The 17,549-nt window shown below is 46.0% G+C and overlaps 2 protein-coding genes across 4 annotated transcripts in view; both read right to left on the bottom strand.

The window, feature by feature from the left end:
- Window positions 1–370: 370 nt before the first annotated feature.
- The window catches only part of LOC127592974 (divergent protein kinase domain 2A), a 35,328-nt gene continuing 18,149 nt past the window's right edge, over window positions 371–17,549 (bottom strand). For all 3 annotated transcript variants that reach the window (XM_052054115.1, XM_052054118.1, XM_052054117.1), the window contains exons 3-4: window positions 10,544–10,847; window positions 371–2,366 (exon numbers count right to left, since the gene is read on the bottom strand). In XM_052054115.1, the coding sequence (XP_051910075.1) occupies window positions 2,026–2,366; window positions 10,544–10,847 (645 nt within the window). In that variant the 3' untranslated portion in view covers window positions 371–2,025. The remainder of the gene's footprint in view (window positions 2,367–10,543; window positions 10,848–17,549) is intronic.
- Window positions 4,228–6,853, bottom strand: LOC127592967 (piggyBac transposable element-derived protein 4-like). Its single transcript, XM_052054108.1, has 2 exons — window positions 5,837–6,853; window positions 4,228–5,502 (listed from the first exon to the last, which is right to left on the bottom strand). Exons 1-2 carry the CDS (start codon window positions 6,319–6,321, stop codon window positions 4,272–4,274), a joined length of 1,716 nt encoding a protein of 571 aa, XP_051910068.1. The 5' UTR covers window positions 6,322–6,853; the 3' UTR covers window positions 4,228–4,271.

Below are 17,549 nucleotides of genomic sequence, written 5' to 3'. Positions count from 1 at the left end.
AAACGGTACATTAAGGAGTCATTTTTGAATATCACAAAAAAAATTTTTTTTTAACAGGGATGTGTAGGATTTCTATATCCTCTGTACAGTCTTTGGAATTGCGATGTGAAGAGAAAAAAAAGCATTGACAGGGTTCCCGATTCACTATTTAAAGACTTCACGCAGTCTGGCTCAAAAAACGGTCTTGTGTGTAGACAACAGGCGGATCTCGGCCAAAAGGAGCCCAAGATGTGAGGAGGAGAAAGGAATTCCAGCCAACATCGGACTCTGTGGAGCCAATTTTAGCGTGAAGCACGTGCGCCAGAATGCGACTCTACGTGGTGTCAAAATAAATCTCAGGACAGACTGAAGAAGAGCGCAAACACAGGTGTATCGTTCTCTATATAGATTTAGATATCTTCTTTTATTTCATTAATTAAACCCACTAAAAGTTGTTCAGTACAACTTTTCAATGAAAGGCACAGGAACAATCAGACAAGGCTGATAGAATATTACTCCAAAAGAAATGGGACAGTACAAAAGTCGACAGTTAAGTCACACACGTAAAACTCCTCAAGTGTGGAAAAAGTCACTTGGATGTGACGACGGTTAACGGATCGTAACACAACAAAGAGGCAATTTTCCAAAAAGCCAGGAGCCAAACTATTCGTATGTTTTGTTTTTTTAAATCCCCTTTTATATTGCTTTTCCCAGAAACGTTCACGGGTGACCTCGCTACGCGACACTGCGCAGCGCACATTCGATTCGCAAAATCGCGAGGAATGACAAACGAGGCGGATCGGGCGACAACGTGGACCAAAATATCAAAAGTCTTTATGAGAAATTTTTTTGCTGACAGTGAAGGGTGAAACATCCCAACGGTGTCAAATGAAGATGGCAAAACAAAACAAAAAATTTAAAGATGCCGACTCCAGATTTGGGACGACCTCCTAAGGTGTTGCTGTTTTGGTTAGCAGCTGGCTTTTTACATGGGACGAATCGAGTCTATGGACTGAAGTATGAACTCATTCAATACCAAAGACGTTTTGAAACTTCTTTTCAGACTTGGTCCACAATTGGCTGGTACTGACTGCGTAACGGCCACTATTTGCGGAAATGGTCAAACAAAAACGTTCCTCGGATGATAAGCGTGTGAAGACGCCGTTACCTGGCGCCGTTTTCTCGTTTACCTTTGGCCTCTTTGGTACGTTGGCTTAATCGTCACAGAAGTGAATGCTCATCTTTTCCTACGTGGGTCATCGGTTCTTCTCGCTGGTTTGTATGAACAAAAGGTGGTTTGTGGGAGGAAAAAAAAAAAAGATGATTGCCACCACCACAATAAAAGCCCCTGAAAATGACGCGACTGATTGGAGCAGCGGACGATTCCCGAGTCATCCGAACTGTCACATTGGGGGGTGGGGGCCTCCTCAATTCTACCCGACAGCCGGAGAGTCACGCTACCTCTGCATTCCCTCCCGCGGCATGCTACTGAGGCAAAAAATAAAACGGAATCAAGATCAGCGGTGCGGCAAAAATGTAAATGCGTACATCAATTTAAATCTCACCATGAAAAAAAAAAAAGAATAGCTCCCGCGGGCAAACTTTCATAGGGGATGAAATGATGAAATGAGGCAGCAAGACGAGGGATGCGTGTGTTCGCGTGGTGGTGGTGGTGGTTGGGGGAGGAGGGGTTGGGAGGTGGGGGCGTCGGCGTCAGCGCCGCTCGGTCGCACATGTTGCGTTAGCCTGCGAGCAAAATGTCGCTCAGAGCCCACCCACTTTCCTTTCATATGGCGCAACCAATCCGAGGAGGTTGCTCCTCATTCCTATCCTGACACTCCCGGCAGATGCCCGTTCGTGGCAAACTCTTCAAAAGTCATTCGGTCCATAAAACCAAAGGGGTCTTCTTCCTAAGGCAGGATTCGGGACCTGCCCCCTGTGCAAAAAGGGTAGCTAATGACATCAAGGATCTCAAGAGTTCGGAGCTGTTCAGGGCGCTCGCGATCCAGTCCTTCCAAGCGTCGGGCTGACGCCAAACTCCGTCGATTACCTGGCGGGCGAAGAGGCGGCTGACAGCCGCGTGAGGTACTCGCGCAGTTCTTTTGCCGCCTGGAAGCGTCCGTAACGCTTCTTGGGCTTGGTGCACTCGTCCAGCAGGGCCTCCAGCTGGCCATCTTTGGCTATGTGAGCGGGCGGATGGTGGAGGAGGCCCCCGGTGGTGCCCCGCCATGTGGCGTAGCGGGACAGCAGGTTCTGACACACGGCGTAGTAGTTGTGGTCCACGGTCACCCGGGAGCAGAGGGAGTCCTTGGAGAATGACAGGCAGGCCTCCCGGTCGCACTCCTCAAAGCGGCTCTCGTACCACACGTCGTAGTTTTCCGGCTTGTCTGCAGGGACGAGGGGGTGGGGGTGGGGGACAAAGACATATTGCTATGACAACACAATTCCTTGCAGTGGGCAGGAGGTTATTTTCAGGCCGGCAATTTTTTATACCTGCTGTTTTGTTAGACTGTATAAACTCACCATTCGAAAATAAATACAATGAAAATCTAAAATATTTTTAAAATGTAAGAAAATAAATACATTTCAAAAATATTTTAGATTTTTATTGTATTTATTTTCTTACATTTTAAAAATATTTTAGATTTTTATTGTAAGAAAATAAATAAAAATCTAAAATATTTTTAACATGTAAAAAATAAAATAAAAATAATCTATAATGCTGCTCGTCACATGTAACAATAACAACTACAGACAAAACAATTCCGGTTTAAATGGGAAAATTCCCGTTTCGCTACCCAGGTCTCCAGTTTAAATGTTGGGTCCGAAGGTTGTGATGTGAGGTCAAACCAAGTTGAGTCCGGAACTGATCCAGGATACATATTTGTGCAGCTAACGTACACGCCAGAAGCCGTGATGTCGACGCGGCTTCACCTGAACGTGATGCTTGATTTGGTTGCAGTCCAGCTCCAACGTGGACAATCCCCATTTCACATTTTCACAAATATCTCAAATCTTCTGTACATACAGCAGGACCACGTTTGGAAAGTGCCGTGGGGCAGGAGGAGTCTGAAGGTGAAACGTAAGCTTCTCAGAAATTTCATCTCAGTCAAATTTCCTCGGCACAGTTTGTCCTTACACAGGAGGATTTTTTTTACAACTATGCCAACTGCCGTATACAAATGTAAATATATTCATCTGTTCAAATACAAAGCATCTATCAAAATTGAGAATGCAAATTTCAAAAATGGAGCTGAGGGAGGTGGGGTGCAAGGTGCAAGGTATCCAGACTTCAAAGTGACAAACCGGGAACTAGATTTCATCCCACATGGGCAAACAACTCACTTAATCTTTTCATTTGGCACAAACGTGCCACACGCTGAAGATTGAGCAAGCAAATCAACATTCTGATTTGAGTGAGGGGGTGGGGGCGCTCCGAGAAAATAAGCGGGAAGGGTCGCGGGGGTGGGAGTTGGGAGTACCCACTAGAGGATGCAAAAACTTACTCGGGGCTTCGGTGTTAATGCACTTCTGCTCCGGCTCATCACGGCAACTCAATGAAACCATCGAGTGCTGCCCTGCAAGGAAATGAGTCCACGCCTGCATCCTTTCCTCCCGCAAAATAGGGGGGGGGGGGGCATCAACATCCATCAGCGAGCTTTGATTAACCATCTTGTTGTGATAGAAACGACCACCACTGTCTGTTGTTTGCGGGTCAATTTTTACCCAGGGTCTAACTTAGTCCTAATCATTAAAAAGAAAGGAGTATCACTCAATATTGTTAATACTACATCCTAACTAACATTATATGCATTCATAACCATAAAATCCTATTGTAATTGGATTTTATGGCCCCTGAGACACATCATGTCCCTTATTTTTTAGCTGAAAATAAGGTTGTTTAACCATATGTTAACTAAATGTGAAACCCATTGATAATAATGTTTTCTGACTATAATAGAACAATATTAGAATATAACTTCTGGAAAAAAAGTTTAACATATATATATATATTAATCATAGTTACATTGGTGGTGCTAGGGTCAAATTTGACCCGCATAAATTTGTTAGAAAAAAGGAGCCTTTGTTCTTCAGAAAACAACTTTATTTACCAAAAACACCAACCTCAGAATAATGATGACTGCATGAACACAGAAAACATTTTTTTTTTCAAACATCAACACTATTTGATTCAGAAAATAAAAATTCAATCACCAACTTTATTTGATTCAAATAATATTAACAGATCAATTATGATTAATGAACACAAACTTGAAGATGTGTGTGTGTGTTCACCTGCACGAATCACAGAAAGCAAATGTTTGCATGTGCTCCCTGCAAATGTATTTTTTACAATTGTGGCAGGTTGTCGTCGTTTTTCTGTCTTTGTTTGAAGGGCAAAACTGGCACCTCTTTCTTTTGGTGCCTTTGGCATCCACTGGCCGGAGCCCTGTAGACCCTGTAGAAGTCGCTGCCTTACTTGCTGCCTGCAGCTCTCTCACCAACTTGGCACTGCCAGGAGCTCGGGGTAGCCGCTGGCGTCTCTCTATATGTGGCCTCACCAGAGCTTTCCCCAGCTCCTCCAGAAAGAGCCTCCTCCTGTTGAACTTCCCAATGTTCCATCCAGTACTGACCTCCGTCCACACCACAAACGCATTGTAGGCCGACACATCCAGCATGTTGAAGAACACAACCATTGGCCACCGTAATGTTTTTCTCTGACAGGTGTATGTGGCAGTGACCTTATCAAGAACATCAACTCCCCCTTTGCAACGGTTATAGTCCAATATTATTGCTGGCTTCTTGTCCTCCCTGCTGCTCACAGCAGCGTCCTTGTGGAGGGTTGAGATCAGGGTGACATTCTTCCTCTTCTTCGGAATGTAGGACACCATTGTGGTGGTTTCTGTGAAAGCAAATTTTGAGGAGAGAGGAACTCTGTCTTTGGTGTCAATCAGGGCAGGAGGGAGCTCTGGTTTATTTTTTCTTACTGTTCCCACCATGGTCAGTTTTCTCTTCAGCAGCTCTTGGCCGAGGGCATAAGAAGTGAAAAAGTTATCGCAGGTGATGTTATGCCCACGTAGACCCTCTGTCAAGTCCAGCACCACCCGCATGCCCTGGTTCCTTTCGGCCATTCCACTTGCAGATTTGCCTGTGTAGATCTGCATATTCCAAGCATAACTGCTCCTGGCATCGCATGCTGCCCAGATCTTGACTCCGTACTTTGCAGGTTTGCTTGGAATATACTGCCTGAACGGACAGCGGCCTCGGAATGGGACAAGTCGCTCGTCTACAGTTACCTCTGGCCCAGGATTATACATGGACGGCAGACGCTCCACCCACTTGTCCCAGACTTCCCTGATGGGAGCAAGTTTGTCAAGGGCACGCCGTGCTACTCTGGTCTCCCGGTTATCAAAGCGGATGACTCTCGACAGGACATGAAAGGTCTGAAGGGACATTGTGGCACAAAAAATATTCCGACCTGACTCAGCATCCCAGAGGCTCGAGGTGGCTTCATTGTTGGATCTGTCAAGGCAAGACAAGGAGAACTTATTTATAAAGCACATCAACACGGGCAATAGAAACACATAATGATGATGATCAATAATAATATCATCATCATAATTCATTCTATTCATAAATATAGTGCATTTACATATTACATATCATTACATATTACATATTATAGATGCTTTACATCGAGAATGAGGTAAACCACAGACTTAGTCGTTATCTGTGGCTATTCACAAACACATTACATACAGGGATGTTTTACTGGCTAGGTGGCCAGTGAGCCAATTTTATAATATACAGTGTAAAATAACATTTGAGTTTGTAAGAGATGATGCAGAATACACACCTGTACACCCCAGCAAGAAGCAGAAGGCCGAAGTAGGCATCAAGTTTGATACCATCAATGTCCTCCCAACTTTGGCTGAAGACTTTCCTCCCCTCCAGGTTTGTCATCTCAATCAAGATTGATTGGATGGAGCTTGGTATAAATAGCTGAAATGCAGTCTTTATATCTTGAATATGTGACTTCGCAAATCGAGTGGGTCCAGGGGTCATTTTTATAATGTTTGCAGATGTTGCTCTGCCTTCATTTTCATATGGAATTGAGGACCAAACCTGCCCATTCTTCGAAACAAAGCCCTGTTCTGGCTCATTCAGTCCTACTTCCTCATCTGGATCGGATGTGTCTTCATCTGGATGTGGATCATATTCCACAAAATCGTCCTCAGACACGTCTTCCTCTATTTCAGCCTGATCCATCTCCTCCAAAGCCTCTCCCTCCTCGAGGATGTGATCCAGAATCTCACGGCCTGTATAATGCCTTTTGCTCATGATGAAATTGACAGATGCTGCTGCACAATGAAACTCAAATGATCCAGGCTCAGGTATTTATAGATATTTCTGCGAGAAAATCTGGGCACTGGTCAAATCAAGTTCCCATGGACGGGAGGGGAGGGGGTTGTCTGTGTGTGTGTGTGAGCAAGACAGGTGTCTAGTCAGGTCAAGTTTATTTGTAAACATTGTAACATTTCATTACAAGTTCTCACGCGCGGGGGTTGGGTCACATACTGTACTGTGAGAGATTTGTTTTCTTGGAGAAAGAGTGGAGGTTGGGGTCAGATAATGTCTGAGTTTTGTATAGTTTTACCTTGCCGGATCAAAAATGACCCTAACACCACAGTTGTAACATTTTTTCTGACGATACCTTCAGAATTTTCAAAATGGTGAAATGTAGTTTTGCTGTGCTTATGTAGGTGTTGTGGAGGATATCATAAAGCCTTGTTCTAATAAAATCAACTACATGGTAGTTATTACATATTATAACCTTGAAACGGGTCACTGGAGACCCTTATATTAATATAAGGGTTAAGATGGATCGCCTCGGGTGACACACACACACACACGCACACACACACATTAAATGTGCGCTCAAGCACCCAAGTGAGGTGACATCAATTTCCGCAACAGCTCCTCACCGCTGATTGACGGACGGCATCAAGGCAACATACCATTCCTCTTCGCCACACTAACACACTCACACACACATGTACTCGCATACAATTCAAGCTGAAGGACCGATTGGATAAAAAGACGACAAAAAAGTGCTTCTCAAAGATGAAACTCAGCTCAGCGCAGACACACACACAAAAAGAAAAATAAAAACGGGGGCTGGATCTCATAACAGAACGCAAAAGAAAGCTCATCATTTGCTTTTGTTCGGCTGGGATGGCGGGGCTGCGAGGGTGACGAAGACGTACAGTTCCAAAAAGTGGAGAAAAATGATTTGGTGTCAAAACGGATGGGAGAACATGTGAGGTTAGCATGGTCGGTCGCGCCTCTTCCGGCCTCCAAACTCCAGTTCCATTATTTAGCAAGCACCTCGAGTCCGTGACTCAAGATCACGTCTATACATGCAGCAAATGTACCCCGCGACAATCTTATTTATCGTCACAGTCTGTGAAAAGTGGCTTCTATGTGCGGTATTGTCCACATTATAAGGCGCAACCAAAAGCGTTCAGTTTTCTCAAAAGCCGACAGTGCGCCGTATAAACCGATGAGCCTTATATATCGCGTTAGTCTGGCTTTCTATTATTCGCCATTGAGTTGTTTCCCCGTTTGTGTTCCTCTGCCATCTAGTGGTGATTATTAGCAGCAACCAATTGTAACCCAAAAGGACTCTGTCCGACACTTGTTGACATGTGCATTCGCCAAAACACTTTGTGAGCTCAGCGCAGCCATTATGAAACGAAGATAATACCAAAATCTGACTAAACGAAGGAAAGAGGAGACAAGCAAGACTTCGAAGGATATTTTAGCCCCTTGTGGATGTGAGCCCAAAAGGTTGGTGTGCCTTTTTGTTGAATCAATTGTCTTCATAACTTTGGTCTTACATTCATTGTTTTGTAATGCCATTTGGATTTATATGTTTCATGTCCCCGTTTGTGACCAGTTCTGCATGGCTTTGCTCTACATGAAGAAAGCTGTGTTGTATTGTATCCCCCTTAGGGTAGCTCCATCTGGTGGATGTATAGCACAACCGCAGCCATTGCCGTCTATTCGGATTCAGAAAACTATTTATCCCCGTGGGACAATTAGAGTGCACCTTATAATGCAGTGCACCCCATGAAGGAAAACAGTTTTAAAATGGGCCATTCATTGAAGGTGCGCCCTATAATCCAAAGCGCCTTCTAGTGCAGAAAATACGGTACATTTATTTTCAAGCATGTTGCTATTAGTATCGACAACCTAATCATAAAATTATGACGTATGCAGGTGGTAGTTGGAAACAAGGACCCCGACAGAGGCTACGGAAAGAAGCCACGCAGGGTACGGGGACATGCAAACTCCACACAATTGGAACCCACAACCTCTGCACTGTGAGGCGGACCTGCTAAGCAGTCTAGCACCAAGATCGTAAGAATACCTTCACGTCAAAGTTTAACAAAGAAAAAATAACTGGCAAATGCCTAGAAACAAATAGGCTGATACTCTTATTAAAAAAAAAAAAAAAAAACTTTTTGGACTCGCTAGTGTGGCGGCACATTAGGTTGGACTCAAGTCTCCAAAGCCTCGTGAGGGTTGAAACTTAGGTGACCACAGTGACAAGGAATGACCTCCATTCGTAATGGGACTGCGAAAAACACGCTCGATTCAAACGCAGGTTTGATTTGCCTCACTTTAAACGGATGAGACTCAATCACCAGACACTTTGACGTCGCCCATCTTGTGTGTTAACGGATGAGACTCAATCACCAGACACTTTGACGTCGCCCATCTTGTGTGTTGCTTTATGCCAATGTCCTCCCACCTCCCGCCCGACATGCGCCGGCGAACTCTTGAACCTGATCACCGCCGGCGTCGCTTGCAAAGGCCTCCTCCACGCTGAGCCTCGACACTTGGCGCACGCAAACCGACGTAATGGACGGCCCCATAAACACTCTGGACGCGCTGGCCCCGCCGAGGGTAAGCAGCTTTTGAGTTGTCAAGCTCTCAGTATCTGCCAGACAGAGAGCGTCAAGAGGCAGGATCGCATTTTAAGGAGAGTAGAAGACAGCGTGACAACACGGGGAACTTTCAGCTCTCGGCTATGAAACAAATACACGAACAATGGTGGCGGGGCGAATGTGGTGGTTCGAAGTGATCATCAGGACCAATTAATCTTTTTATCTGTAAAGGTATATAGAATAAAAGTGCCCCCTCACCCTCTCTTAGAGATGCACAAAACCAAGACAACACTTCATATATGTCAGCGGGGAGCCTGAGCATCTCGCGACACAAAACAGTCCATCACTGTAATAGGATTTTTTTGTGGGGGAGAAAGGGACGAATCAAAAACAAGTGGCTTGGTGGTCCTCCCTTTCTGTGAAGAAGCAGCCCCGGCGAGGGCTCGAGATTTGTCACGCACGACGTGTGATGTATCGATGCGTCCTTGTTATGAGGTTGACTTCACGAAAGTGGGGGTGGGGGGACCGCTCGTTATCGCGACCGGCTTTGATAGGGATGTTGAGGGCAAAAGAAGCGCATGCTGGATGACGATATTCATAAAAGAGGAGGTTTGGACTAGGCAACAGTACTCCCTAGAGATGTTCCGGAACAGCTTCAGCCTCCAATTCGAAACTTAATAGGTCGCACACACATAGTAGAGTGCCGTGTTTTACATACCACGTAAGCTGTGGTCTGTGCGTGATTGATTTGCGCTTTTTTTTCACGCCCAGTTGATTGCAGTGGTACCTTTACTTACGAAATTAGTTGGTTCTGGAAGAAATTTCTTCACGAGAAAATAGAGACGCGCTTTTCATGTAAATGCCCGAATTCAGACAAATGTTTTCGAAAGCATAGAAATGCATCCAAATATGGTACAAACACATGTTACAATTAGGTAATTGCACAATAAATGAGGTGTGCATAATGTAAACAACAAAGAATACAAATTATGGTAATTTAACTTTAAACTGCGTTCTCTTTAGCCCATGTTCTGTCTCAAAAGTGGTTTTTGCCTGACGTTTTGTAAAGAACTGATCCAAGGACGTTTGCTTTTGTCGGCTTTTCACAATCCTTCAAAAACGTCCAAGGCATACTTTAGCATAGTGAGCGATCGCCCGACTGGTGAACACTTTTTCTGGGTGATCGGAACACCTCATGGCCCGAGGGGCGAATGACAAGGATGCTGCATAAACGCATATCTAGCTATCTACACACACAGATACGAACGGCAGAGCTACCCCTTAGCCAGTGGGAAGCCAGGAAGATGCTCGGTAATAGCCAATGGCAGAGCAGCTGTAGGTATGTTGCGTTCAGGAAACTCTGAGCCGCGTGTATTTTTGCCTTTCGTATCTTGAAATTTATTTCAAAACAAGAGGCAATATTTTCCTGTTGAGACGTTCCGTAACTTGAAAATTTCATGAGAAATGTTCCAAAGTAGGGGTACCAACTCTATGAGTTTTAGTTGAGTGACAGTTTCAACACATTAGCATAAGTTGCTAACACTTCCACAAAGCAAGCATTGCCCCAAGGCAGCCGAAGCAACACGTGTCATGAAAGTGATGATACTCACTCTGCTTGATCAGTCGCTTGTCGGCCACGAGAACGTTCTCGGCGTCGACGACGATGACCTTTCCGTCGCGGGGGCCGACCGCAAAGTTGTCGAAACTGACGTCGAGCAGGTAGAGGGCGAACTCGAAGTCGTTGTTGGTCAGCTGCTCGGCGATGTCCATCAGCTGACGCGCCAGGTCCACGCGCTTCTCCCAGGGGGCGTTGTAGTAGCTCCACAGCTCCTCGCCCACGTAGTTGACGGCCACCACCCGCCCGCACGCCCCGAGGTACTTGGCGAAAGGCCAGCCTTCGTCCGATGGAAAGCTCTGGAAAACGACAAACATCAGAAACGACAGCTTCAGTTGAAATGCAGACCACAAATGTTTCTCACCGAGCAAGCACAAGTATTTGCAAAATAAAACGGGTTTCCTTCGAACAAAGACACAGAGGGAATACGCCCCAGACATCAAACACCGAGTTGCCGTGCAGCCTTCGGTAACATTTGATAACAGCGGCCTAAGCAGAAGATTTGAAAATCTGCCAAAAGGAGTGCGTGAAACAGAGCCAGTGCAGGGCTACAGCGGATTAAATCTAATAGAGAACGAGCCGGCTTGCGTTGGAAGCCCTAAAGCGACGAGCCGATATCTTCTTCCGCCTGTGATTGCAGAAAAACTGATAGGTTGAGTTGCGGCAGCCCAAGGTTTGCGTTGTCATTGTGTGCTGCATCTTGTTTGCCTCTCACTGCGTTCACGCGGCTTGGGCAGGCCAAGATGACGACCCCGTCTCATGTATGGTGAGCCTGATGAATAATTGCACAGAAATACTCCCACAAGGGTGAAGCCTCCCCCACAACTTCACTGTCATCGTACCTGACTGACTGGAAAATGAACTGGCACGTATGCAGCGTATGCAAAAGCACATAATCCAGTTCCAGCGACAAATTCATCCCGAAAAAAGTATCACAAAAATCGGAGGACTTCAGACTGCTCTTAAATGATGCCACTTTCCCCCTAAAATTTGGGACAGGGCAATGACATCACCCGCATTTTTCGGATTATAGATCACTCCAGCGTATAAATCGCAACAGCCATAAAATGCATAATAAAGAAGTAAAACATCATATCAGGCGCTTTTTGGGGTAAAATGTATTTGATTAAATCCAACACCAAGAACAGACATGTCATCTTGAAAGGCAGTTAAAAATAAAAATAGAGAACAGGTTGAATCAGTGTCCGATATGCTAACGTTAGATGACGCATAAATGGCGAACTGAGAACGTGCCTGCTATGTTCATGCAACATTCAGATAACTATAGCATGAAGAACACACTACCAAGTTTACCAAACCATCAGCGTCACTCCAAAAATCACAAAATCCGCCGAAATTTTCATCCTCGTCGACAATTTTGAGCCACCAATTCCGGAGGTAGAAGATGCGACGCTTCCTCTTCTACGTCGCTTACGTCAGACTCATCGTCGATTTATCAACACAGGCCTAGAGCGCCCACTTGGGTTTTAATGTGGAAATAACGTGAAATAATAATGTGTCAATAATTTCATACATTAATCCCTACGGAGTATAAATCGCACCCAAACTATGAAAAAACATGTGTACTCCGGAAAATACGGTACTCGCGCAGATGTGACCAATAAATCATCTGGGGTTTTTTTTTTCTGAATTCATCAATATTTTTTGTTGTAGCCGAGTTCCACGCTTGCACCTACTTATCAGTAATATGCTAAAAAAGCAGATATGAATATTTTAGTCCATTTATAATTCGTGCGCACCCATGGGTATGGAAATGTAATTTCAGGGGTGTGCACGAAATCCAAACTACAAAATACAGCGGTGTAAATGTAATGTAGGGATCCCGAGCTCTGATCTACGGTTCTCACAACAAAAAACGTGTTTATGCTAATTGATTCCAAGGCAATATTCCGAATCGCAGTTTTGTTGCAAATATTCTCCATTAGCCGCTAACACATGCTGCGCCCAAAACACTGCCTTGTCATTAGAGCCCGATTATAATTTCAAAGCAGTTGAGGGTCTACCGTTAAGCGAGGCTCTAGTTTTCATGGGGAAAAAAAAAATCCAGACGCCACCAACATGTTGGTGTATCGCTTTCAGGAACAAACTTCAATTGCAATAAAGCGCCGCATTCTCCGGGTGTATCATGTCCCGGAAAGGAAGCTTAATAACCGGGGGCAACTTCCTATGTAACGAAGACCGCAAAAGGACGCTTGCTTGTTCCTGCCAAGCCGGCCGCCACACAGAGTGACAGTGGAGGAAGGGGGGGTAGAGAAACTTGTGCTTCCGAGTGCCGAAACCCGATAGCGTTGGTGAAATGTCAGGGAACGCGCCGTGTCACTGCCGGCAAGGTGTGAACTACTCCTGACCGCCGTGTCACGCTGTCACCGGAGGTAACGCGACGCTCTGCCGGCTTTATCACTGCCTGCAACGAGCCTTTTACATATGCATGGCAAGCTCGCATTAAACATTGACGACAGACAAATTATTTATGATGTATATGGTTATTCTCACCGATGGCTGCACACCCGACAGCTTGGAGAAGTTAATGCATGACCGAAAAATAAATAAATAAATAAATACTAGGCTCAAATTGGTTGGATTGAGGCTGATACAACACTTCACTCCAACTCGGAAGCCATCCACAAAGTTGGACATGCGCAACAGCCACATTTTGTTCCGTATCGAAACCATTCCAGAGGAACTCTGGTGTTGGGCCCCCGGGATCAAATTCCAGGGAACTAATTGGAAATTAACCCTTTCCTGCACCCTGGAACTGTAACCTGATGACAATGATAAGCCGTCCACTGTAGTGACCGCTGTCCCGTAAAGGGTTCAGGATACGTGCTTCCAATTTTTATTATGTTCCAAGTTATCCCCTTTTTCAAATGACCTCAACTCCAAAAGAATGGAATGTCATCGGAAACTGAGCCCGCCGTGTGCCAAAGAAAAACATACGCCGGCGAGGAGGAAGCAGAATGTTTGACGCACAAAGTCCATCCATCCATCCATTTTCCGATCCGCTTTACCCTCAAGCGTTGCGGGTCATGTTGGAGCCTATCCCAGCCGTCTTCGGGCAGTGGGCGGGGGACACCCTGAACCGGTTGCCAGCCAATCGCAGGGCACACAGAGATGCACTCCTCGGGACGATTTTGAGTGTTCAATCAGCCCGCCATGCACGTTTTTTTTTGGAATGTGGGAGGAAGCCGGAGTACCCGGAGAAAACCCACGCAGGCCCGGGGAGAACATGCTAACTCCACACAGGAAAGCCAGCGCTGGAATCGAACCCTGCACCTCTGCACTGTGAGGGTGACGGCGCCAAGTCCCCAAAGTTTCGCGCTTCAAATTAGAATCAAACAAGCGACCTTGTTGCAGCGAGGCAGCGGCGCTAACCGCTCTTTGCATTGACCGGGCTGAAATTTGCTAAGTGAACTCATGTTATACTTATGCCCCCCCACCCCCTCCCCACCACACACACACACACAAAATGTTTGTTGGCTTCAATGGTGTAAACGGAGCCCATCCGCCGGTATTTTGTTCCGATTAGCATGACCAAAATAGATCCAAAACCACAAGGGGGGAGGACAGGGACAAGTTGCAAGCTGTTCAGCCTCGGCTGAATCGTTTCCCAGAGGAAAGCCAATCAATTGTGGGCACAGGCTAAAATTGTGTCCAGGATGCACAATGGGGCTCAAGCAGCCTGTCAACTGCGCTTGGCCTTGTCATCCTCTCTTTCTTTGGCAAGGACTCATTCTAAATTCTACCCTTACTTTTGGGTTAATAGCCTCCCCTCCCCCTCCCCTCAACAACTTTCTGCATTTGGGAAATTGACAGCCAAGTGTAACGGCACGAAGCTTAAACGTGCACTGCTTTTGTTCCAGCTTGGTAAAAAAGACGGACTATTTGAGATCCCAGAGGAATTTTAAATCGGGAGAGCGAAAGAGGGTGAAATATCTAACATGGCTTTCGAAACGGACAAAGTGGGTATGGAACGATTAAATCGAAGCTGGATGATTTGGCTTGTACAGCCCTATAAGACCCGCCTCGTTTGACCCAAATCCAAACCTTGGATCGATGCAACTCTAAGCAGCTCTTGGCCATGTCAAAACTTAGCCTGTCCAAAGTGATGGCTAAACCGGCTTGGGGGGGGGGGGGGGGGGGGGCCAAAAACATCCTCCCAAACCCTGGAGCCAGGTTGGAGAGATGAGACGGGAATGGAGGAAGTGCGTAAACCAGCACAGACCTGCTTGCTAAACGCTATCTCCCCTCTTTTGTTGTCAGCTTACAGCCTGAACGGGTGCAAGAGCAGAGCGCCGGGAGCTTGGGAGGGTGGGGGTGGGGGGTATATGGTGGTAGGGGTAGGAAAAGGATGATTACCCCGAGGCTGCTTTCAGACTTACTGTCAGTGTCTGTTATGAGAAGGCCTTGATGTCTTTCGCCGCTCGCATGGCCTATTCTGAACCTCGACAGCGCCCATTCAACACGCCGACGGCTCCCGGGTGTTGCTGCGTCAATTATCGGAGTCTTGACGACTCCAATGTGGGTGGTGTTTTCAATGAGCTGCTTAGATTGAATTCTGAAGAAGCAAATTGGGCTGAAGACAAGGCCGACTGACTACCGGGGGGGAGGGGGGGGGGGGGTAAAAGACTCGACTTGCTATTGTGCGTGTCCCCACCAATCATTTCACCCTGGTGCTGTTTAAATGGTTATTCTGTAAGAAGTTGTTCCCCGTCTGCAATTAAGCGTGGCGAGAGGAGGGGGGAGGGGGGGGGGGGGGGTCAGGATACAAAAAATTAGTTGGAGACACTGCTGTGCTATCTCCGAGCAGAATCGGGAAGTTTTCGGTGGGAGCGCACAGGTGGTCAATGACAGCATTTGCCTCTGTTGGTGACGCAACGCAACTTCCAGAAAGTGCAAATACTGGCGCCGACGGATCCCGGCAAATCGTAACGGCTTTTGTAATACCAGATTCTGCTCCTGCCAGTGCATGACAACCCGCTAAAGCTGGGCATCCGCAGAATGTTTCTGAAGATTTGGTTTTTCAAACGGCGGGTCGCAGTGCATGGGCGATGCAAAGACATCTTGGAAAGGTCAGGTGAAAAACAAAGGGTATCAAAATTTTTTTTTCTTTTTGTGTGTAAGGGTGACTAAAAATCAAAAGGGAGAGAGGGACACATGTGCCGTACACGTAAGAAAACCTTCCCGAACACGCTCAATGCTGGGAAAATCAAGTCAGAAAGGACAAGATCTGTTGTCATAAATCTGTTGCAGCTGCTGTGATCAACTCATTTGATTGGCATATGATGGCAGTTGCCAATCGTTTGTCAGACGTTTGACAAGGACGGGGGGGGGGGGGGGGGGTGGGGGTGATGAATGCATTTAAACTCCTCCACAACAAAATTATATTTGCAGCAAGAAATTTTTCACAACAGGGGGTTTTTCATTGTAGCAAATTTGATCTCAGATGTAAACAAACACACACACACACTAAATTGCGAAATTTACGATCAGGATTCATTAACATCAATTTCTTGGATAATGTCTTATTTTGCTTCCTCTGTATTTTATTTTGATCACTTTTACCCTCTCTTCCATCATCAGAGCTCTTCTCGTCTTAGCTGCTTGACATCCAAAGGTCCGTTTTGTAGCCATTTTAGCAATGGAACGTCTGAAACTAACAGTAACAAATACTTCCTGGACTTCTTCACATGTGTAAACCAGTGTGGTGGTTGCTGTTGCCGTTTCCGAACAAAGCAATAGAGGTTGCTGTTGGATTTGAGTTTGTTGTAGTGCATCTCGTCGCGAGGCAAGAGCAAAGAAAAAGATTTCGTATAATGCAACAGGGGTTTTTGTTGTTGTATAGGGGCAGGAAAGTGGGAATGGTGTTAATGCATGAAGATTTTTTTACACTAAGTGGATATTTTTGCCCATGTAGGTTTCATTGTAGAGGAGTTTCACTGTAAATAAATGCAAAATAAGAAACCTCTATACAAAATGGACAAATTGCCTGGAACGATTTCCAACTGCATGCTCAAGTATTGTTAGAACCGTAACGAACACAGCTGCCAAACACGAACACACACACACACACACAAGCATGTTCTTATTGCAGGTGACCTCCCAGTGACTTCCAAGCCCAGCTCTTACTAATCTAATGTAGAAGGTAGGGCCGGTGCACAACAGCAGCATTGAGTGGGGACGTGTGTGCTTTCTGCCGGCCTCCCTTTAATGCAACAGACACACTGGCGTCCTCCCGAGGGGAGCCGGAGGGGGGGAGGCTGAAATGAAAACGGGGCCACGGACAAATGGTCAGCCTCGGGAGGAGAAAGAGGATGAAACGAAGAGAGCGAGCGGCACGGCGAGCGCACACACCTGCGGCTTGACATCCGCCAACAAAGACGTGCCCCCTTCCACTGGACAACTTGGGGGAGGGCACAGCCGTGCGCGTGGGACTTCCAAAGAGGCTCTTTGTTGTGTTGACGTGAAACTGTATGCCACCGCATGTGAATGGGGGGGGGGGGGGGGGGTGCAACGTGACCGGGCCTGATAACAACCTCTTTTCAGGGGCCGAGTAAACATCGGCGGCTCCCATGATATTGCCCTGGTTACCCGGCAAAAACATTGGTCAATCAAACAAGCACGTATCAACGCAAGTGAGCAAATACTGTGGCTCGGAGCTGTATTTAGAGATGAAAGCTTCATTAAAAAAAAAAAAAAAAAGCTACAAAGGGGAAATTACCGTATTTTCCGGATTATTAATCAGTTGTTTTTAAATAATTTGCACTTTTTACTCTGGAGCGAATTGTGTGAAATTGTACATTATATCATTTCACGTATTATTTTCACATTAAGCCGCAAGAGGGCGCTCTCAGTCTGTGTTGATACTTTCCACATTGGCGGTAAGTGATAAAAACAATTGACGGTGAGTCTGACATAAGCGACATTGAAGAGGAAGCGCTGCATCTTTTACCTCCGGAGTTGGCAGAGTTGTTTAAAAGTGA

Source organism: Hippocampus zosterae, chromosome 20, assembly GCF_025434085.1.
Source record: "Hippocampus zosterae strain Florida chromosome 20, ASM2543408v3, whole genome shotgun sequence".
NCBI lineage: Eukaryota > Metazoa > Chordata > Actinopteri > Syngnathiformes > Syngnathidae > Hippocampus > Hippocampus zosterae.
The sequence above is the reverse complement of the archived record's forward strand: the minus strand, read 5'-3'. Positions and strand labels throughout refer to the sequence as shown.

Bases quoted from the DNA above. Each gene is read 5' to 3' on its own strand.
- LOC127592967 (XM_052054108.1), bottom strand. From the start codon at position 6,321: ATGAGCAAAAGGCATTATACAGGCCGTGAGATTCTGGATCACATCCTC. The intron at 5,503-5,836 runs GTGTGTATTCTG...TTGCCTTGACAG, and splicing joins CTTCTTGCTGGGGTGTACAG to ATCCAACAATGAAGCCACCT.